Source organism: Lepisosteus oculatus, chromosome 21 (genome assembly GCF_040954835.1).
Source record: "Lepisosteus oculatus isolate fLepOcu1 chromosome 21, fLepOcu1.hap2, whole genome shotgun sequence".
NCBI lineage: Eukaryota > Metazoa > Chordata > Actinopteri > Semionotiformes > Lepisosteidae > Lepisosteus > Lepisosteus oculatus.
The window spans coordinates 9,670,510-9,694,188 of record NC_090716.1 but is presented as its reverse complement, the minus strand read 5'-3'; the positions used below and the strand labels follow the sequence as shown (position 1 = coordinate 9,694,188).

General features: G+C 43.2%; 1 protein-coding gene across 4 annotated transcripts in view; it reads right to left on the bottom strand.

Annotated features, from left to right (window-relative positions):
• The window catches only part of dennd5a (DENN/MADD domain containing 5A), a 58,581-nt gene that overhangs the window by 5,898 nt on the left and 29,004 nt on the right, over positions 1-23,679 (bottom strand). For 2 of the 4 annotated variants that reach the window (XM_069181881.1, XM_069181882.1), the window contains 17 exons: positions 20,705-21,022; positions 17,275-17,490; positions 16,489-16,723; positions 15,855-15,944; positions 13,812-13,962; positions 12,576-12,669; positions 11,310-11,441; positions 10,739-10,891; positions 9,221-9,308; positions 8,343-8,427; positions 5,364-5,492; positions 3,514-3,635; positions 2,814-2,959; positions 2,600-2,718; positions 1,601-1,782; positions 898-980; positions 23-146 (listed from right to left, as the gene is read on the bottom strand). In XM_069181881.1, coding sequence (XP_069037982.1) covers positions 23-146; positions 898-980; positions 1,601-1,782; positions 2,600-2,718; positions 2,814-2,959; positions 3,514-3,635; positions 5,364-5,492; positions 8,343-8,427; positions 9,221-9,308; positions 10,739-10,891; positions 11,310-11,441; positions 12,576-12,669; positions 13,812-13,962; positions 15,855-15,944; positions 16,489-16,723; positions 17,275-17,490; positions 20,705-21,022 — 2,467 coding nt within the window. The remainder of the gene's footprint in view (positions 1-22; positions 147-897; positions 981-1,600; positions 1,783-2,599; positions 2,719-2,813; positions 2,960-3,513; positions 3,636-5,363; positions 5,493-8,342; positions 8,428-9,220; positions 9,309-10,738; positions 10,892-11,309; positions 11,442-12,575; positions 12,670-13,811; positions 13,963-15,854; positions 15,945-16,488; positions 16,724-17,274; positions 17,491-20,704; positions 21,023-23,679) is intronic. The other 2 variants (XM_069181883.1, XM_069181884.1) reach the window with 1 other exon arrangement.

Genomic DNA, 23,679 nt, shown 5'->3' with positions numbered 1-23,679 from the left:
AGGAATCAGGCAAAACACTTACCTAGGAAATCCCAGATGAAGACGTTTTTAAAGAGCCGGGGAGACTTGAAGCCATGCAGGAACACCTGTTCCAAGGCGGAGACCAGACCATACTCCCCACATAACAAGAGCGTCAGGCTGCCCCTCTGTAAAAAGAAGCAAAGGCATCAAACTTGTCCCTCAGTGGACAGTAAAACATATAAATTCATCCATCCATTTTCTAGCAGCTTCACCCAGTTCAGGGCTGTGGGGCAGCCAGACCCTATCCTGGCAGGCACACACACACACACACACTCACCCCAGGGCCCGTCTACCAAGACGCATGTCAACAGACAGTGGGAGAAACCGGAGCACCCAGAGGAAACCCACACGAACAGACAAACTCCATGCAGACAGCAGCCCAGGTTTGGAATTGAACAGCAGTGCTAATGCACCACTGCACCATGTCTTATTAATTCATGTCTGGCTCAATGTTTACTATTAAGTAATGTCAATAAAGGGTAAATAAGACATGCTCAAACTCCCAATGCAGGCTCCTGTTTTCATACACCCAGTAAAACACAACACCATTTGTTAAATCCTCTCTATTTCTATAGGACAAACAATGAATTGGGGAACAGGCTGAAACCCCTCAAACATAATGTGCTTCTTAAAAATACTAAGGCACACAGAAACAAGTGTACATGAAAATGTTTTTAAAAAATAAAAATACAGTGGAATATAAGCATACATACTTCTGTTAAACGGTTCAAGCATACATGCCGTCACCATGTTTAGAAAACATTCGTAAGCAGAAAGTCACACTGGACAGTGCCTGCGGTGCACTCCACTGCTGAGCTTGAAAAGATAAGGCAAGACTGCTCAAGACTGGTTACAGAACACAGGCAGAGGACTCACCTCTTTCTCTGGTTTGTGGAAATGCTTTACAATCCCATTGATGGCCTCGCCAACACCCTCCTGTATCTGGCCTGTGTTTAACTCTGGAAGAGAGCAGGACAAATGCTTTCAGGCCTTTGTTGTCATCCAGTTCAATTTACAACCCAAAAGAGCCATTTAGCCTAATCAGCAGGCCTCCGAATTAACCATTCACTCCAAAACACAGCAAAAAGACTCCAATGGAAGACCTTGAATTTTTATGGCTTAAGGAAAAACTCCCAGACCAATAAGCTTGGTGATCTTTACAGAACAGCTGAAATTAGGTTTACTTAAGTCAGATAACAAAAAAATGTCAATTTATAACAGGAGACAGACTAACTCCAGTGTGACAAGGTCCCTATGTAGGTCGAACGGCAAATGACATCTCACCAGCAGAAACGTTATGCAGCCCATATAGAAAGGAGAAATGTATTTGAACCAGAGCACTGTTGGTAGAAATGATAGCACACAGTTTGTAAGGAAAATAAAAAAATAAAAAGAAACCTTTCTCTTTAATAAACTGTTCCAATTTCTTCCGCTGTAATCCAGCCTGAAGAGATAGATGTATAAAGCTGTTGACTCCGCTGTTCCTCTTCCTAATAACACTTTGAATGACTATGACCCCCCCTCACTGCTGTGCGCTCTTGTCCCTCAGAGCTGGCGCTCCTGACCGGGCGGCACTCACTTGGTTTGCTGTTTGGCGAGATGGTGACGAACCTCCGGATCATGCTGGGGGACTGCTGCATGGGCGGGGTCCTGCAGAAGCGCTCCTCGCTCTCCGTGCTGGGGGTCACCAGCTCGCCCACCAGGATCCGCTCCAGACTGCCATCGTCCACGCCCTTGCCCAGCCACCTCCCGCAGGGGAACCTGCGCCGCGCCGGAGAGCGTTAAAGGAGCCCCTGTTCACTGGCACTGTCCCCAGGTAAAACCCTCCCCGTTCGCATGTCCCTGAAGGAGATCTGTTTCTTAAAACCCTTCCCAGACGAACGTCCGCACAGGAGACCTTGGGTTTGATATTTTTCATATCTCCGTGATCTGTGCCTTATAATAAAAACTTTCTTGCATCTCAAGGAGGTGCTGTACATGGGGCAGGGGTGCATGTTCCTCCACCACAGAAACGCCCTGTTCTGGAAAGCCCAGAGGGGAATATAGCCAGGGCAACAGCCTTACTCTCCTGAACAGTGCCCTGGGACTTCTATTAACAAAGTAGTCAGGACATCGCTTTAACATTTCATCCGAGGGACAGCAACTCCTCAGGCAGTCAAAGTACTGGTACATTAGACAGGAAACTCTGGACCAGTGTCACCTGTACCAGCAATGTGGTCTTCCCTTGAAGTTCCTGGACTTGAAGAAGGAGTATATTTTCACAGCCTAAAGTCCTATTTACCCAGGACTCTGGAATGAGCACCCCTATTCATCCAAAGAGTGCCAAAGGATCTTTAATAACTACAATTTCGCAAGAAACACATCTCATCTGAAGGGCTGCATCTGTTCTCACTATACTGTCGCAATTGCCTGGAATTTAGGCTAACAGTACCAGTTCTCAGCCTTTTTTGACATTGTATTGTTCTGCTGTCAAAGTGTCCACTAGCAAAAACCAAATCCATAAATTCCTAATTAATACTTTTGTTACTAATATATAGCAATACATTCTTCTGATGTTATTTTTTACTGTGGTACTCACTTGTAAGCATGGCCAGTAATTTCATTTCTGACCATGACACACTCCACCAGCCACTTAGCGTAAAGTCCTGAGTTATCATGTCCAATCTGCACTGTGGTCAGTTTTCCAAGATTTTGGCACTAGAAGGAAAACAAACAGAAGATATACAAGACTTTAAAAGACATGAGACATTTCTAGCCCTCCTTTTCTCTGAATTCTCAAATCTTAGACCCACCTCAAAGGTGATTTCCAGGGTATTTTTGGGGACCTGTAACACCCCCGTCTCAGACAGCTCCCCTGAGATACAGATCCACGGGTTGGCTGTGAACATAGAGCCCCCCAGCTTCTTGCTTGGAATGACTAATACATGATATGGAATCACTGTGGGGGGTAAACAAAAAAGACACGGGTGAGAGCCGCACACAAAATAATCTTTAGGTCTACAACAAATGACATTTAAAAACCACAAGAAATTCAGTTAAAAGCTGTTCATCACTTGAAAGATTACAGTGCCTTAACATGCAAAACAAATTTATTACAAGGGAAACTAATCCTCTCAATAAAATGATACTTTATCATTATGTCTGGTCTTCTGAACAAATGTTCACTTTAGTGGTCGCCACAACCCAGGCTAATCTAACCAAGAGTGCATAAAAAAAAAAAGATTTACGATCTGTTTTTATAACGAGTGTGATTGTAATGCAGCTGTCAAAGCTAAGACTTATCAGGGCTATTATACTTCAGCCAAAATGGTTCAGCTCAGCACAATATTAAGAGCAAATTAAATCTGATACAGCAGTGAGCATGCTAAATTTGATGTGGTCTCACAGAATTTTTAAATGGCTTTTCGGTTGTGAGCTTTGGTCTTGTACACAATGTAGGTTTACTACACATGCAAACGTTAATTCACGGGTGTTGCTGTGTGGGGTACTTACTGACTGTTGTGAAGACATTGGTGAAACAGAAGTAGTCCACAGCGTTGAAAGACAGTAGGTGGTACAGGAATTGTTCCTTCTCATCATCACAGCGCAGGAAGGCATAGCGCTTGTACAGTTTCCTGAGCCGCACAGAATAGAACAAGGCACACTTCAGACTTTCCTTCTACAGGGAACTACTTCTCCACAGCAGACATCTTGAACTCTGCTCCTGGGCAGCCCCAGTTATGAAGGTTTTATTAGCAACCACTAAATCATTCCATCCATCCACTTTCTAACCCCTCCTCCCAACTCTCGGCAAAGAACGAGTTGTTCTTTGCCCAACTATCTCGGCAAAGAACAAGGCCGGATACACTCTGGATGGGAAGCTGGTCTACAACAGGACACACACCCAGACCCACACAGACCCACACAGACCCACACAGACCCACACAGACCCACACAGACCCACACAGACCCACACAGACCCACACAGACCCACACAGACCCACACAGACCCACACAGACCCACACAGACCCACACAGACCCACACAGACCCACACAGACAGGGCCAGCTGTCCCAGAAGCCCAGTTTGTCTTTGGACAGTGGGAAGAAGCCAGAGCACCCAGAGGAAACCCCCCACAAAAACAGTGAAACAATTGAAAATATCAACCCTCATGGACCAGAGGTCTCTTAATCCAGCACATTGTTATTCACTTGATGAATAACGTCCAAGTATTCCCAGTCTTTATGAACAGGTGACTTAGGCTGAAATGTAAAAAACTTACTGCACTGGTGCTGCTAGACTTGGACACTACTGCCCACCGTCCAGCAACTGTACATTTGAAAGACTGGCTGGGGTTAAAATTGACAACTACACAACTATAATGGGGCTCCTTGAGAGAACTTTTTTTTTTGGGTGGTCCAGAAAAGCTAACATCATGAACCTGGTAAGAAATAAATTCCAATAAATGTGTATTTGAATCTCACTATTCAAACATGAATCCTCCGCATGCACACAAATCCAAATGCATGTCATCATCATCCCTCATAATATATCTCCACCCCCAGAAACCCGTCTTGCTTCGTTATTAATATTTAAAACTGTAATAACAAAGACAACGGAAAGCATGACCCTTAGGGCATCTGACACAATCTGCTATGGCAAATTAAAAGGTACAAAAATCGGGTCGGGGAGCCTTTTAGGAAGATTGCACACTTCAAAGCATAAGAACCCACAGTGTGACCCAGAACACCACAGATATCTCAGGTCATAAATAAATAAAAGCTGGCAGGGACTCCATAATTCATTTTTAATGACAGATTGCGAAGCCTTGATATTTCAAAAGGGATAATATATTATAGATGAATCAAAAGACTGACACACTTTGCTATTGCTGTGATGTGCACCTAAAAGGGAAAACTAGAAAGTTCAAGCTGGGAATCAGATTAAATTCAGGAATACGGGTGTCATTTCAGCATCGTACAGAACAGGAGCCGAACGGGGTGAATGGGAAAAACCACAGACCAACCTCCCCGAAACTCTAAATCTTTACCAGATTCCTGACATATAATAATAGAAGCCCTCCTGCTCACTGTGCTTTGCAAATCTAACCTTACTGAAAAAATATCTAACATCTCAGCCCTCCCGGGAGAAAGCTACACTGGCCGTAGAAAGAACTGCAAAGCTTAGCAGGAATGCTTCTGCTCTAACTTATCACTCGCGGTCTCCTGACCTTTGTCAAAAGAATGGATCAAGCGGGAGAATTCAAGCAGTTTCCCCGTTTTTCCGTTCCTATTCTGCTGCAGAAATGACTCCTGTATTCCGGGAAAACACGGAGGCTGTGCCCGAGAACGGGGGGGGCTCACTTGGTCAGTTCGTGGTCTGACAGCAGCTGCTTGAGGTGCCTCGAGAGCAGCTTCTTCTCCATAGAGAGTCGCACCCAGGCCCTGGCCTTGCCCACATCGGTTTTGATCTCGCCGATATTCTGGATGTGCCTGGGAGGGGGAAAGGCATTCAGACAGGAGCTAATCCATCAGAGTCTGCTTAATACAACTGTCAGCTCTGGCTGGGCCTTGTAGGGCATTCATGCTGAAATCTAGGTCACTCACAGAGAACAGTGGGCTCAGCCCAGCTCTGACAAGGGCTTTTACACACAGGTGCTAACGGAGCAGGAGAGACACCAGCTAGCTATATACTAGGCTAGTGATTTCCAACACCTATTTGGAGTTAGTATTTTGTTGACAAAAGAATGGTAAAAAATCAGGTTAGTAGAGAATTCACAACAACATTAACCCCCCTTCAGTGGTCAGACAGACTCTGCTTTACTTCTCTGTCCGTAAACATTTTCCTGTTGACTGCCTAAGTGCCACGCCTAATCCACTGTCACAGAACTCAACCCATTTCCTGAAAGTGCTTTCCCCAGAGGCTTTCCATTCGTCCAAATAAAAAGGGAAAAAAATGACATACTGTATACGCGACACAACGTCAAGTTATCAGCACAGATTTATGTCAACCCCCTGAGTATTTCTTTGTATGCACATTTATCACTTGAATATTTACTGAACCTACTGAGAGGAATGTCATAATTCACATGCTAAACACGCTGAATGATGAAGATGGAGCAAAAAAAAAAACATTCCTCTACACTGAACACTGTTTAACTGCTTTTCAGCACTAAACTACAGGGAAAGAAAAAAAATGTAGCTCTTAAATGAGCGTGTAAGTTATCAATAGAAATAGTGATAAGCAAATATCTGCTTAGAGCAGATGCTGGAATTGGTGAAGAACTGGTCAACACTCTCCGTGTCCAGTGAGATCTATATTACCCACATTGCTTTCGCTGGGAGACATTTTTATCACTGCATAATCTGGAGACTGAGAAGCGACTACTACTGTCTGACTCACCGTCTCCATAACATCCTTTACAGCACGGTCATGTTAGGCTGTGGAGGACCTCCGAGAGCTATGGATTGGGTGGGAATATTACAGCCCAGCCCCGACTGAGACAGACACTTACAGGCACTGCTCACTAAACCCTGCGGGGAGCTGGTTAATTAGGCTGGAAGTAACAGAGTCAGATGACTTGGCTTTTTACTTCCTTCATGCAAGTGAGGAAATTCACCCTTGACTCAACAGTGCCTCCTCCAACCTTCATCATGCCTGTCTCTTCTTGTTTAATGTCCTTTTTCTAGCAAGGCTCCAGCGTTCAGGAACAGGTCAACTTCTCCTCTACACTACACAATCAGAATACAAATCTTTTCTTTCTTTTTGTAAGATCAGCAGAATTTTTCTAAAGAATCCGCTTTGGGGAATTAATTTAGAATCAATCCTCTGCACTTGATTACTTTGTAATGTGTTTGGAAGTAGTGCTGGACTGCAATCGAAATAGCTTTTTTTCTTGCTTTTTTCTTAATATTTTACATTTCTGGTAAATACATGAAACAGTATCAGTCTAATAAAACACAGCAATCTTAAAATGGACAAAATTGGAGATGACACATTAAAATAATTGAAAATGGAGTTTAAGAATTTGTAAAAATTAGATTACGGAACGGTACATGATCAATGGCTTTTCATTTACACAATGAAGGCAACTTGAGGTCAAAATGGCTGAAGTGCTATATCTGAGAGCAACACACAAATTTCTCATATAATCGCAGAGCAACTATAACAGCAAGAAAGAAATACAGCTGCAACCAGCAAAGACCAGCAGTGACCTAGCTGACTTACCTATTTTAGTGGGCAAGCACAGGTTTAGTTAGAACATGCATGACTTCCTGTATATGTTCCAAAATAACCCTGACTCTACGTGCACTTTTTAAATTATAAGACAAATTCGCCTCTGACCTTTAGGAAAGGTCAGGGGTCATGGGTAATGTAGATTTTTGCTAGAGCACATAAGGGATTCTATTTGTGGTCCCTTGTAACCGTTTAATGTAAGGACTTCTGGATCTAGTGTAGTGAGTGTTATCTTGTGAGGGAATGTGTCCTAGATCACCTTCCAATTTTCCAAAGCAAGTTTCATTGCAATTGGCCAAATACTTTCAACAATAAGCCCAACACTAAAAATATACTTCCAGCAATTTGACTGTCCTGCTAAAAACCATCTGCGTCAACTCTTCAAGATGGGGAAAAAGCCAAAAAGCTATAAAAGTCCATTTTATTATCTTAAACTTGTCAGAAGATGGCAGTAAAGAGTACATATTGCAGGGATGCAGCTAAGTTGTTTTCTACAATAAAACAACTATAAAATAGAGCTTCTATTGAACTATACATTACATTGAAATTTAACCTATTCTTCTCATGTCATTAAACAACTTATTGATAAAATAATTAATAAAACATAATATTAAATTGGTTGTGGTGCAAAAATATTCTATTGCATTCAACATCCAATTCCTTGACACCATTTTTGCCTTGAACGTGTAATGTGTAAACGACACTGTAATAATCACATCATGTTCAGAAGATGGTGAAATAGCTGGAAGAAAAAAATATTTTGTTTTATTTAATTTCAAAAGGAAACAATAAAGATTAATTTTATTATTGGGGTTGGTATATAGATTTCCCTTTAAGATTGGGTCTGTGAGTGTTTCTACACTATCATAGCACAAATAAGCAGCTTAAATGACTTCAATATTTAAATAAATATATAGGTCTTTAGCACTTATAGCTATTGTTATGGTATCAGTATCCATTTAGTCTCTACCCCCAACAATATTCTCCAGTAGATCTTGAATTTTAAGTCTGAAAAGTGAATTGATGAGGCATCTCATCATGGATCAATCTTTGTTCCAGAACGTTCCCAACATTCTACCCGCCAGTGGCCAACTGAGAAAATTCACCTCATGTCCTGGATGAGCGAAACTTTCAGAGGAGGCATGACAGGCCCGGTGTCCGACTTCCTTCTCTCTGTGTCCTGGATGAAGCCTGTAAAACACAACAGCAGGAGCTATGTGACAGGAGCATCTGCCAGGGTTCAACAAGGCAGACAGCCATTTTACACTTTCACAAGAGCGAGTTACCATTACACTGGGCTCACAAGGTCAAAAGCACCTTGGAAGTACTGCTGCATCTGTAACATGAGTCAGCAAATGACTTCTGCTTGGAGGATCGTAAAACACAGTTTAAAAGATGTCTTGTACTTTTTCAAAGAACAACTGAAAAACCATCGCTTTGATGTTGCAGACATACTATTACTAATAAATAGAGCAGAAAAGATGTTTCGTCATCACTTACAGAGATTTCACACTTTTTCATCGTTTTTTTTTAACTAGTACAAAATGACATTTGCTAAAACACAGTCCTTTCAATGCAAATGGCTTCTGTTAAGTTCACTTAAACCCAACACATAAAAATTCCACAGGACGAAATCTAACACTACATAATTAGAATTTACTGGACTCTTAACCTATTAAATGTGAGCTTTCATTTTTTAAACAAACTTTTAGCAATACTTAACCACAGATCAGACGTAATTCATATGTGCGGCATTTTTCTGGCTTAACCTTATTAATACAAAGAGGCTTTTTTAGAATTTGGAGTAAATTCATTATGTACTGCATATAAAAAAAAAACATTCAAAACTTATTGTATTTTCCTCATTCTTCTGGCGTAATTACCTCGCTTCTGTTCAACTGGTTTGTTAGGATCATTACTGCCATTCTCAACAAAGTGTCAAAAGCCTATTTGGAGTACAAATGGAGGACTAGGCTTGTCTTACCTGGAGCACCCAAACTTCCAGGTGTAGCATCTTTTTTCTCCTTGCTCTCTTGATAGTGTAACATGTGAGACCACAATGCAGATTTACCCTAGGAGAAAAAAAAATATAGATCAATAACTTCTCTCAGAAAGTATATAATCTTTTTAAAACACTTACCAAGCAATTGAGATCTGAGACACTATGATGTACCAATCTGACTAATTGGCTTCAAGGAATTAGTTCACAGAAAAGGCAGCTTAGGGTAAACCTGAATGAACTTGCAGAATCCCATTGAAGTCATAAAAGGTTTTAAAAACTCACCGCATTCAAATCATAATTAGTAATTATATGACTCCTTGTGTTACACGCCATTCACGTTAACAGAAACAAAGCACGTGTGGGAATCCCATTGATGTAGTGGGATGCTGTCATCACTTCTAAAGATATCTTTTCAAATGTCGTTCTCAACTTGACTGCACGATAATTTTTCCACCATGGTCTACTTAGCTGTCTCAGAAAACTGCTTTTTTTATTATTATTAATTTCTTAGAGCCCAACCTTACAGTTTAAGACCCTGAAGTCTAAAGGCCAAAGCCCTATCCACTCCTCCAAACTGCCACCTTTCATTCACTCAGAGACAATCCTGTTAAAAGCACGCTATATACAAAACTTAAAATATAAAAATATTCTATTGCAATCAGTGTGGTATACTGATATTATTGCAAAATCTAAGTCTTAAACATTTTGCTATAGCGCTGTATTCTGTAGCACATTAGAATATCCTGTTGTGCTGCATCTCACAGTGGCACAACCTAGTATCACATACTGTTAAATAGCGTAGTGTGATACTGAAGTATACTATAGGACAAGCGATTACTATAGTATGCTCTATAGTATTGTATTTTTGAGAAAGGACACAGGAGATGGCCATACCACTTAAAAGATACATGACATGTACTGACAACAGCATTACAGCACTAGAGCCTGATCCTCGAAGCTAAGCAAGATGGGGGCCTGGTCAGTACTGGGATGGGAGACCTGTAAGTATTGCCAGGTTTCTAATGCAGGTGGTGCCATTGGACCAGTAAGTGCCTCTCTTCTCAAGCCCGATCCCCCAGCGTAGTGATGGGGAACCTATACTGTACTGGGGTGTCATTCTTTGGATGAGGCAGTAAGGTGAGGTCCTCGTTACTGGTTGTTGAAGATCCCATGACACCACTCGCAAGAGCAGGGGTCTTTTCCTTATGTGTCTTGGTTAATTAAATAGGACTTTGGGCTTGCTCAATATGCCCTCCATAAATTCCCTCTTCACGCCACTGACAAAATGATTTCTCCCTTGCCCATCTGACCCCCCATCAGGCTGTGTCATGGCTGCCTCTGGGCACCAAGGTGGGATCAGCTCCTCTACAGGTGGATGAGGGGCACCTCCTCCCGGGTCTGAAGTTCTCCCCGGGGAACCGGGCCGGGCAGCGCTGCACAAGCGGCAGGAGCGGCCGCGGACCCCGCCCCCGCCCCCCCCGGGGCCCCCGCTTGCCTTACCTGCTTGACCTGCAGGCCGTGGCTCCAGATCCTCTCCAGCAGGTCGCACAGGCTGGCGATGAGCGTGTTCTCCTCCACGCCGGTGATGCTGACCTCCCCGTGGCCCAGCTCCACCGCCTCGCGGCCCATCTTCTCCACCAGCATCCGCTTGGTCTGCGACACAGGGCCGGGGCTTCACACAGCGGCACGGGCCGGGGCCCGCGGGCCTCCCCAGAACCACGCGACACCCCCCCACCCCCCAAGCCCCCGCTTCAAACTGTCCCGAAAAGGTGCAAAAGAAGAAACTCACACGTGCGCTGTAGTTTTGTTTTTGTAGGGTTGTTGATATTCTCCTCAGAGAGCAACTCTGATCTTTAAGGAAGTACGTCATTACAGTAACAGTACTGTAGATTTACAGTTCTTTCACACAGGCTATTTATTACACCTACATATGGAAATGGGGGTTTTATTATCCCAAATCCCATATATAAACTACAATTGCCACTCGTTGACCTTAAATTGGACTATTTTTAACAAGAGTTGTGTTCTGAAGTACTTTTGTTATAAAAATAAAAATTCCCCTTTCCAATACCTTGTTTCTACATTCCTTCAGCAGCCCCTCCACAAATTTCCAGTTCGTCTGGGCGATCACAGACGGAGAGAGATTGGACAGCTTGGGCTGGCGAATCGTCGTGCCTAGGTTCCTGGCCTCCTGAATGTACTTCTGCAGTAAGGGAGTTACACAGAGAGCGCAGGCTTCGGTGTGAACACTGCTATTCAACACGGACGTGTAGCTACAGGAGCTTGCTAACTCAAGACAGTAACACATGAAGGATCAGAGCTACAGCCTTGGACAAGTACCCAGACCAGAAAGGATATGTTTTGGACATGTGTGTGAAACTGGGAGTCTTTTTTAGAGATCTGGAGTCCTTTAAAAGCATAACAAACATATAAAATTAAAACCTGACAGGATTTTATGGGTTAGTTGTAGATAATCACGCTAAATAATCAACAAAACAAAGGGGCAACCAGACAACTTTCTGTCAAGTTCAAGAACAGAAGAGCCAAAGTAAAAAATATCTCCAATAGACCAAAACAAAAAACACTAATAAACTTAAATTTTAGTGTTTTGTTTGCTAATGCTCAACAACTGACCATGGTTTAACTAAAAATGTTTTAAAGTATCATTCTACATTTGTCTAAATACAAAAGCTATGTTATCTTACATCTTGAGAAAAACACTGTTGTTTTGAAAAATGACTAGCATTTCTCAATATCTTAACATTTTGAGGTGTGGTAAAAGAGAATCTATAAGGAAAGTTAATTTTGTAACTAAAGTACCGTTTGCCAAGGCGCAGGAAAACGAAGGGAAATATAGGGAGACGACGGGAACATGCAGTTTTGATTCGGGCTCATCAACAATGCATGTCCTTCTCAAGACATACCAGATCAACCTCTGACACAGACTTTACAGAGGGCCTGTGGGACGGCTCGTGCCAGCCCCAGTCTAGAGACAACAGGCACTGCACTTCTGGCCAGAGCCAGTCCACATGCTGATGTTAGGAGACAGAAGAAACAAAGCCAGCGTGATAGAAAAGGACAAAAAAAAAAGGACAATATGAGAAACAAAAAAATGTCACTCAAGAAAAGCTGCGCTTGTACCCATACATGCAAGGAGAGAAAAACATGCCAAGAAACCAAAACGATTAGTGCAGGTGAGACAAATATTTTTTTCCTTCTTTTTTTTTTTGCAATGATTCACTGTGTCTTCAGACGGCCTGAACCAGATTTAAAGAAAAGAGATTTTGTGAAAGACACGAGAGCTACAGGTGTGACGACAGAGGAGGGGGGAGCTCACCTCTCTTTGGTCGTTGTCCAAGTACAGGTGCTCTGCATGCTGTTTTTGCCTGTCCTTCCTCCGCCACTGCGCTGGGGCACTCCTCTTCGCCCACCTGAGATACACAGGACAGCACACACCAGTGTCACAGCCATCACCTGTCGCTCACACACACACACATACACACACACACACCAGTGTCACAGCCATCGCCTGTCCCTCTCACACACACACACACCAGTGTCACAGCCATCGCCTGTCCCTCTCACACACACACACACCAGTGTCACAGCCATCGCCTGTCCCTCTCACACACACACACACCAGTGTCACAGCCATCGCCTGTCCCTCTCACACACACACACACACCAGTGTCACAGCCATCGCCTGTCCCTCTCACACACACACACACCAGTGTCACAGCCATCGCCTGTCCCTCTCACACACACACACACACACACCAGTGTCACAGCCATCGCCTGTCCCTCTCACACACACACACACCAGTGTCACAGCCATCGCCTGTCCCTCTCACACACACACACACACACCAGTGTCACAGCCATCGCCTGTCGCTCACACACACACACCAGTGTCACAGCCATCGCCTGTCGCTCACACACACACCAGTGTCACAGCCATCGCCTGTCGCTCACACACACACCAGTGTCACAGCCATCGCCTGTCGCTCACACACACACACACACCAGTGTCACAGCCATCGCCTGTCGCTCTCACACACACACACACACACCAGTGTCACAGCCATCGCCTGTCGCTCTCACACACACACACACACACACACACACACAGTGTCACTTTTGTTCCCCCGTCCAGCACTTTCAGATGCTGTGCAAGTCTTTTGAGGTGTGGGTGTGTGTGCTGGGGGGGGACAGGGCACTACAGATATCTATAGCTATTAAACTCAAAATAAAACCCCCAATCACATGATAAGGCGGTGGCCTATGTCCCACTACATACCAACAAACAAACTTGGCAGCTGATGTCTTTACATAAACCTGATATTCGTTTAAGCTCAAATATTTAACTTATACATGCTTGTTGGTGCTGCTTTTTACCGAATGTAAAAACCTCAAGTACTATGCATGCAGAGGATTTCCTTCTTTTTTCTCAGTCTGCTAAGACAGCTTGCACTCCTTCATTGCTGAGAACGATTTCAGTGTAGCACCAGGGGTTGCCCGGCTGGCTGGAGCTTGCTGGAGAAAGACAGGTGACCTTCCCCTGCCGCCTGCTCACTTGTTGCTGATGGGCCCTGTGGACAGCACGTCGGACTGCAGCCTGGGGAAGAAGCCGGGCTCGTAGCGGCCCTGGCCAATCTTCATGTCCAGCAGGTGCGGGTGCAGAGCAGTGTGATCGATCTTAACCAGCCTCATCTCTATCGCCTTTTCTGTACAACACACAGGGAGAACCGTTACCTCTCTCAGCAGCTGATGGTGTTGGAACAGGAAAAAAAAAAAGAAGTAAAAAAAAAATCCTTTGCATGATCATCCCCACAGCAAGAATCACTTTTAGGAGTATACACCAGCCCATGTCTCTGTGAGCCACTGCGCTGAAAAAGTCAAGCCATTAATGACCAATTTCACACCCGGGAGATTATATGATCTTCATGGCTTTATCACACCCATGCATCACCCCGTTAGTAATTCGTATCGAGATGCAGATTCTCCCCATGCAGCCCTCACACCAAACTAGCTTGATGCCCTTTTAAAGAAAACCTGCATGAGACAAATTCTAGGATAATTATAATTGAATTCAACATTTTGGTGATAATTGTCTTAAAACAACAGTTTGACTCATTGCCCTATGAGGGGAAAGTGCATCTTCACAGATTTAAGGACTCACGAAAAAACTGTCAATATTGCATTAAGATCAGTAATTTTAAGATTTTAGGATTGAAATGTTATGCACATTTTACAGTTCGGAAACCTGGTTTAGAACAATTTAAAATCTCAAAACACACCCTTCGCTTGGGAGCTCTGCTAACTCTAGGACCTGGGTCAGGAATCCCTCGAGAGGCTCAGCTGAGCTTCAGGAACACGGGTTGGAGCCTGTGTCATGTCACTAGCTAGTCGGCCGGGGGTCTCTCAGCTCTCAGTGACACAGTGACCCCTGTCACATCCTGGGCACCTGCAGACTTTCACTGCTGCTGGCAGAAGCGTCTCTCTCAGCGTCTCTTAAAAAATGAGAGACTCAAGCCAGGCTCCCACCTGGAATCCACCCACTCTTCCTCATCACCTGAATACGGTCACGGCACTGTCGGCGAGAGCCAGCCCAGCTTGATAAGAAAGGAGGACTATTTTTGTCACAGCCTCATGATTAGGAACAGACCGACAGTGCGATTCTCATGTCGAGGCTCTTTGCTACAATCTCCTGCAGGGATCGTTGCCGAGAGCCGAGATGTGAAAAACACACAATCAGCCATTCCAAATCATGGGGTCTGTCACAAAAATAACTGGCGATGCTAAATTACAAAAATAAAGACCTGAGTGATATGGTCTGAACTGTGCTGTGAGTCTTTCTACAGGCTTCTTCAGGAACACTGCTTTGGAAAACATACATGACAACAAAGCCCAATAAACCCACTGAGATAACTGGGATGTTAGTAGAGATAAGTAATTTGTTGTTTCTATAAGAACTTTGAAATGGTTAGTAATGTGCATGCATACAGTACATTATTAATAATGACTCCTTCCTTTCTATTTTCAATGCATTGCACAAAAATGCAATGACAAAATTCATTATCCTTGGATTTCAATATTTGTGGTATTTGGTTTAAGGCAGCATGTCATTCTGAAAAACTTTATTATTTTATACCAACACAATGAAACCAAGAAAACCAGGAGGTTATTGAGATGTAATAGTTAAAACATTCACTGATGTTTGATTTGCTGTGATGTTTACAGATCTAAAAATACTGCAAACGCATTAAAGGATTCCTTTTCCAACCACAACGCAATAGTAATAAAGTTTGTTTTATATAGCACCTTCAAACGTGGCTTCTCAAAGTACTCATAACTTAAAGCATTTAAAACATCTGATGAACTACGATGCCTATGAAAAAACACAGTAACTTGCAAGTCAGGAGTCATTTAGGCAAACAACAGTTTTGTATATCTCAGTACCCTAATTTTCAAGCAGATCATATACAAAGCAATGAACTCATGTTATGAGGGAATGGATCAAACTCAGCCCTCCTCTAATTGTCATAATGTACTGCAGGCACACACAGACACCACCACCCATGAATTGTGCGGATCAAATAAAACAGCATGTAATTACTAATGTGAGCCTTATAGTTCTCCAGTCCAATGGAATGTGGTACAGGGGCTACCAGATCGATTTTCTCAAACCGCTTTTTTAGATGTGCATCTGAAAACAGCAAGGGAACACAAAGGTAAGTCTTTCATCACAAACATGTCAGATTACAAAGTAGGTAGGGGCACCCATTAAAAAAAAAACACTGCATTAATACCTTTATCAGTGTTCAGACTTGTGTTTCTTGTGCTACCATGTCTTCAAGGAAAGGCACTACTCTGCCAGTAGTGACTCAGTCCTTCCCTTCTAAGTGCAAGCTTATCCTTGGAAATTTGTACAGTATTTTTCAGCCTTTCTGTTCTTAAACTAAGCATTAATTTGATTGACTGTGGCTTCTCACAATTTCTATATCATTCTGTTGTACATCCATATGTTTTACTATTATTGTCTGTAATCTTTCTCCCTGTAGATTTTAACTATGGTATAAATTATTCTAATTTTTAAATATATGCATGAACAGGCATCTCTGAGTGCTCAGTTTCATATCAAATGACATTGGATGAAAACAGATAAAAGAAAAAAGAATCCAGCGATCTGGGCACAGTGCCTTTCTGGGCCTTGTCAAAAGGTGGCCAGTGTCGCGCGGAAGGGGCCTAACCTGCTTCGTCAATCATCGTGCACTTCTGGTACATCGACGTGCGGAGCGTGGGCGTCCTCACGTTCAGCATGCGGATCTTGTCCACCCTGGAGTCGAAGACCCTGAGAGTGGGCTCTTTGTCCTCGTCGTCGTGGCACAGGATCTTGTTGTCGATGAAGGAGGCGAACATCTGCGTCTCCAGGAAGCGGGACAGGAAGGGGAGGTACGGCTCGGGCTGGTCGGACAGGAAGGAGGCCTGCAGGCAGAGCGGCAGGGGACGCCGTGAGGAACGAAGGCCCCCCAAGAAGCCAACGCTCAACCGAGGCAGGTCTCACCACACAGGTCTTTAAAAGGAAACTGGTCCCACAAGAACAGTGCTTCCCAGATGGATTTTCAAAATGGGCTGCAGGAGACTGGCAGCGCCTGGGCTGTAGTCAATTTGGTTTATTTTCTGACACGGCAAATGAGATGAAAAACTTCACGGAAGTAAATCTACATAAATGCATGCGATTAGTTTACATTGTCATCTGGAAAGAGACTTGGACGCATTTCTACAGGCAACCCAAACTCCACTGTTTACGCCGAGTAATTCCCCCCAAAATCATAGCGGTCTCCCTTCTTACAGGCACTTAAAATTCATGGTAGAGAGTTAATTGTGATACATCCCTGACGAAAGAGAAAAACAAGAAAACCAGAACAGGCACCGAGGAATATCCCGTTCAAGCCCGACGCCCACGAGCTTTTGATCCGACAGAGCGGCGTTAATGGGAGTTTTAGTTCCCTGGTCCGCTTCATTCCGGGACTCACTTTATCGAAGTTTTGCATCTGCTCCCTGTTGCTGAACCAGGACTCCTTGTCCTGGCTGGGCTGGATGACGAAGACCTCATAGTCGGCGAACATCTGCGTGAAGCGGTTGGCGAAGACCTCCCGCACCCGGATGTTGAGCTGGTGCATCTTCAGCTCCTCCTCCTCACACTGCACCTTCAGGTCTTTATTGCTGCTGGCCTCATCTCTCACTTCCAGCTGGGGGGGGGGCAAAGTGTGACTGGGACCTCACATTAACAATAATAATAATTCCTCACACTTATATAGCGCTTTTCTGGACACTCCACTCAAAGCGCTTTACAGGTAATGGGGACTCCCCTCCACCACCACCAGTGTGCAGCCCCACCTGGATGATGTGACAGCAGCCATAGTGCACCAGTACTCTCACCACACATCAACTATTAGGAGGAGAACAGAGAAATGAAGCCAGTTCATAGGTGGGGATTATTAGGAGGCCATGATTGGTAAAGGCCAATGGTATGTTTGGCCAGAACGCCAGGGTTACACCCCTACTTTTTTTGAGAAACGCCCTGGGATTTGTAATGAACACAGAGAGTCAGGACCTCGGTTTTATGTCTCATCTGAAGGACGGATTACTTCAGTCAGAGCTTCACGCATTTGATTGGGGGCAGATTTTTTTATCCCCATGTGAAGAAACACAAAGCCCTTCGCCCTCTCAGAACAGACACTTCTTTTTAAAAAAAAATGTTTCCTTAAAGTCTCCTGAACCTATAGCATAAGCGTACATTTAAAAAACAAGACAATTATGGGCCGTTCATTTTAAATTATAACACAAACAACCCCCACACTGTAACAGAAATCTGTTCAAAATTTCTCTCATTTACAAGGATTTATACTTTGGTTAAATACGACGTACTCCTTCCGGTTGCACTCCTGCTAAGACATTTGCGGTATCCTCAATGTACAAATATGTATTCACTCCTCATTTAACAATGACATAGAAAAAGATTGAGGGTGCTTGAGCTCATAGAACAGCCACCAGAGAACTAGGCCCCTAGGGCTTACAGGGTGAAAAGGAGAAACCCTGAACAATGCCAAACAATGACAATGGGAAAGGGGAGGAGAGGAAGGTAGAAGCAGTTAATCACCCAAGGGGGTGTGATAAGAGAGGGCAGAGGTATTTGACAGGCTGTCCTGCATTGCCCCTTGGGTGAGTTTCCTGACTCAGTAAACCCAGCTCTGCCTCAAACAATCCCTTTCCCCGTGGGGCTTTGACTTTTCAATAACCCTAAGCTTTCTGTTCCTTCTAGCCTTACCCATTCGAAAGACAAATATAGGGAGGCTGCCATTTATAGCGGAGGCTGCTGACAGCATAGCTATTTTAAGATGGCAAGGCTATTGTTATCGAACCTTTTTGGAAAGAAAAAACAAACCACCCCTCAACACGCAGATCAAGCTGTTTACACTCTTTAAAAGGGCAGCTCTGTTGATCACTCTTCTGCCTTTTCTTCTCTGTGAAGTGACTAACTGAACTAAAAAAAAAAAAAAAGACACCAAGCATGTAAACTAAACCAGAATGAAAAGCAGTCCATTTCTAGGTAATGTGACTCTGTTTTCCTAAGGTGAAAACAGGGCTCCTAGATTTCTGGGTGGGGCTCTCAAAGCTTTCCTGGTGGATTACAGGACTGTCCCAGCAAAAACCGGACACAGACACTATATTTCTGGGTCACCACGGATGTCTAAACTGTACTCATTACTAATCTGTCAATCTGGCAATAATCTGTCCAGTGTTTTGGTCTAGTCTGTGGAAATTAATACCATGGGCACTTTCCTGACAATGAAAAAAACTTAAACAGAAATGTATGTCGTCTGGAAAACATCTCTTTGAAAACATTTCTGCTGACTAGGAACATTTTCTCTCCTGTTTCACTGAATCAAATCCAAGAAAATAATTGAAGAATTGAAGAAGGTTTGGCATTTCATACTTTAGAACACCCTTTTCCATAGTAATATGTCCTACTCCACATTTCCATTTCATGAAAAAAAAAACATTTTTTATTTTTAGTTTGTTATATCTTAATCTTTAAACACAATTTAAAAATTTTAAATGATGCTTAAATGAAGTCTTAAAATGAAGCTCACAACTGGTATGAATAAAGCATATGGCTCAATGCCTATTAGAACTCCAGCTATACAACATACACAGTACATGATATCTACAGAACCTGACAAATTTGCACTACTATCTGGATGCTTATATCAATAAGCAAGGAACAGCGCAACGGAGACGTGGCTGTGCCTGTAGGTTCTTAGGACAGCTGTCTTAACTTGGCTGGATTACAGTTTTCCAAAAAAGGGTGGCTGCCAATTTGGCTGATTAATTATTTTAAAAAAAAACAACAACAAATTAGCCAAGGTTGAGACAGGAAGACGTGTTTTATGGCTGCAGGTGGCTGCAAGCACTCCATTAGGCTGTAGGACTGGCATTGAGCAGCACACCAATTAAATATTTCTTCACAAAGTGCCATTTGGGTAAAAAACACACGCAGAAACAAAGCCTTCAGTGAGGTCCTCTGTTTCTTACTCTGCACGATTTCCCTGAATTCCCTACAGCACTGCTCTGAAGAGCACCTGGATTTCAAAGGTCTTGCCCAAAACAGCTGAACACAACAAACTATTAACCTACATTAAAAGGTAATTCGGGTAAATGGGTATTTAATAATTTAGGTTTTTTTGCAACAATAACTTTGATTTTTAGCTTCAGAAACCAAATTAAATATTTACAAAATCTGATAAAAAAAACAACTTCCTTAAATAATCTGGACTTGACTCCAGGCAAAGTGACACACTAAAGGATGCGTTATACAGTAACCCAGGTTCATGCCTTTTACCGCTGGCACTGAAGGAACAGCGCATGAGTGGGTAGCTTGGTCAAGTCATATCTAACGATCACTGGGGTCGGATGTATTCAGAAACTTTCAACAGTAACTGTGTTTTCTGTTTCTGTATTAAGAATAGCTTTATACAAAGCTATATGATAAAAGGACTTTGGAGTTTTAAAAATTCTGTTTACAAAGGGTGATTTCCAGGGCTTTTTTCTATAAGGAAACAAATTCTAATTTCCCATAAACGGTCTTGAGGCCTAAGTCTAGCCAGCTGCAATGGAGGCACATACTGTAAGAAAAGAACAGACTGAATATGGATTTTATTTAAATCAAAACCTGAATCCACACGCCAGCTGCAAACTCAAAATCTCAGGTCCTGCTGGAGGCCCTTTTGTTTGCTGGGAGAAAGTTTTCTTCTCGTCGGCTTATGTTGAAATTTATGTGGAGAACTAGGTTCGCAATTCGGCTTTGGCTGGAAAGCAGAAGGTTCTGCTCCACTCTAGACCACCCTGAGCTTAAATGGGGTCAAGACGCAGAGCTCTGCAAGCAGCCCCCCAGACACCCACCTTCTCCAGGCTGACCCCTGTCCTCTTGACCAGGGCCTGCAGGCGGGCGATGGTCTCGTTCTCCTTCAGGAGGTGGTAGGAGTTCAGCGGCGAGCCCGCCAGGTTGCCGTTGCGCTTGTCGGAGGCCACGTCGCAGGCCCGGAAGCCCTTCAGTTTGGACACGCTCTCGCTGCAGTGCAGGCTGCCCTCCGGAGGGATCCCGAACGTCATCAGCACCTCCGACACCTCCTGGATGAACTCCAGCTTGTTAGGGAACTGGGGCAGGTCTTCGGGCAGCTCTATGAAGTGGTTATCAATGTCCACAAAACACAGGTTGGCCTGAAAGGAGGAGCAAGACGATATTATGCTGGAGATGTTGACAACTGACGTCCCACAATCACAGCGCTGCAATTTCAACGTCACTACAAAGGTTTTTTGTACAATATCTCCATCATGTCGCATGCCAGATCACAACACATTCCACAACACAACACATTCCTTCTCTTTACTGACTTCTGCCTGTGGAAGCTTGCAAAGTGAATAATAAAAATATACTTATACAACAGAAACTAAGTTACTATCGTTTGCAAACAAATACCAAAAATAAAGAGCCTCGCGCTCAAAACACATCTGAAAATCAGTTCTGCCCAGTAGGTGTCGCCACACTGCAACACACAGAGGAAAGGTACATACAATTCTCTCAATTTTTCTTTCCTTATGCTCAAATTATTGTTATTATTATGTACATATCAGTACAAAAATCTAAAATCCCAGTACAACACAATAAGGTATACAATAAGCACAATACGTAAGGTGGCCTCATTACAATATTAAGGATAACAGTCCAGCATTTAGTTTGATGGAGCCGAAAGAAAGACAAAATACTTCAGGCCATTTAATCAACCTGCCTGCATATCAGAGCTCACTCTGACACAAGAGTGACTATCTGAACTGTAACGAACCGACATCTGTGAGACCAAATCTGGCAAACAGCTCTATGTCATAAATATAATAACACACAGATGGGGGCTGTCAGCATTTCACTAAAATTTTCTGCCAGAAGGCCAAAACAAATTACTGTTCTTGATCCATGGAGATAACAGAGAGGTGAAAAACCCTAAAGCTGAAATTGTACCAGGACGGATTGTCAAAGAAATGAGTTCCACCCTGATATGTGATTTTAAACACAAATCCTAACTTTTCACTTTTGCTGTAAAATGTAGAAAATCCCTCCCAAAATGTGAATTTCTGAGATTTTCTCTCTATAATGAGCTTTTTATATCTAAAAAAATATATTTCTTACTAAAGACATCATCTCAAAGAGCTTGCTTTTGGAACAGTATGTCGCAAACACATATAAAAATAAAGGTTTCTGCGTGGGGCAATTTGGACAGTGAAGGCTGAGGTTTCATGAATCACTTCTGCTGTTCCAGCAAGTTACCTCCACTGACCCTTGTCCTGGAAAATGTGGCCTTAATAAGACTAAATATTGCTTATGAGAGGGTTGCAGATTCATCCCAGTTAAGTTACATTATAAAACCAATCACAGAATGAAATTGAGAACTTGTATGCCCATTCAATTGTCAAACTTGTCCCTTTTATGTGGGATCCAGCTCATTATAGAAAGCAGGCAGGCCTGATTAAGGAGCAAGGCAGGTTAGAGTCATAGGCGAACAAGGAATTGCCGTCCCCTGGACAGAGGGTACCTGGAATGGTAGGGATCTGGTGCAAACCTTTGCCTAGATCTCAGAATTCATCCTATAGATCAGTGACTGACAACCCAGAACCATGGAGCACTACATTTCTAGCACTGTTGAGAACTTCCAAGATTTCGTCACATGCTCCCAAGACAGGATGGATCTAATGGTTCAGATAGGAGTGCCATACAATATGGACTGCTCCCATTCAGGCAGATTACTTTGGAAAATAAGCATTCAAGTATAATATTTTGAGGAATTTAAAAATCAAAATCAAACTTGGGAGAATCATATGCCAATGTCAGGCAAGTGAAAACAATTTCTCATCTTCAGTATATCTTATCAAAACTTCAGCACATGGTCATAATTAATTAATAATTGCTTACACTTATATAGCGCTTTTCTGGACACTCCACTCAAAGCACTTTACAGGTAATGGGGACTCCCCTCCACCACCACCAATGTGCAGCCCCACCTGGATGTTAGTTTTACTTTTACTGATCACATGTGTAGCATAAGACAACGGCATTGCAAATACATAGAAAGGATAGATGCAAAGCAGAGACACTGAACAGATGATAAACAGATTAAAAATTATTTGCTATCAGACTTATAGGCCTTTGCTAAACGCAACAGAGATGTACGAGAGTAGTTTTACCCAGCCTACGCAGTGCAAAATAAGAAAGACAAACATTCACTTAAACAGAGAAGGAGAAAGAAACTCCCAGAACAATCAGGATAATTATATAAACTGTCTAATCTCCTCTTCAGGGTTAGGACTCCTGTGGATATGGTAGACTAGCGTTTTTATAATCCTCTTTAACAGTCCACTGAGGATCCTGGCATTTTTAAAAAGAAAACAGCAGCAATAATTCTGCTGTTAATACTGATCAGAACTACAGACTACTGCCGGGATCTGTCATATTTTAAGACACTCGACTGTGTGTTCAGGGGGTGACACAGTGGCGCAGTGGCCAGCATTGCTGCCTGGCAGTGCTGGGGCCCTGGGTTCAATTACAGACCAGGGGTGCAGTCTGAGGGTAGCTTGTATCTTCTCCCCATGTTCACGTGAGTTTCCTCCGGGTACAACGATGTGACAAAATACTTCAGACCTTTAAATCAAAGTGCCTGCATGTCACAGCTCCCTCTGACACTAAAGCGACTGTCTGAACTATAATGAATCGACATCTACGAGACCAAAACTGGCAAACGGCTCTATATCATAAATATAATAATCTGCAAATGGGGGCTGTCAGCATTGTGCTAGAAGCCCTGTGACGGACTGGCGTCCCATCCAGG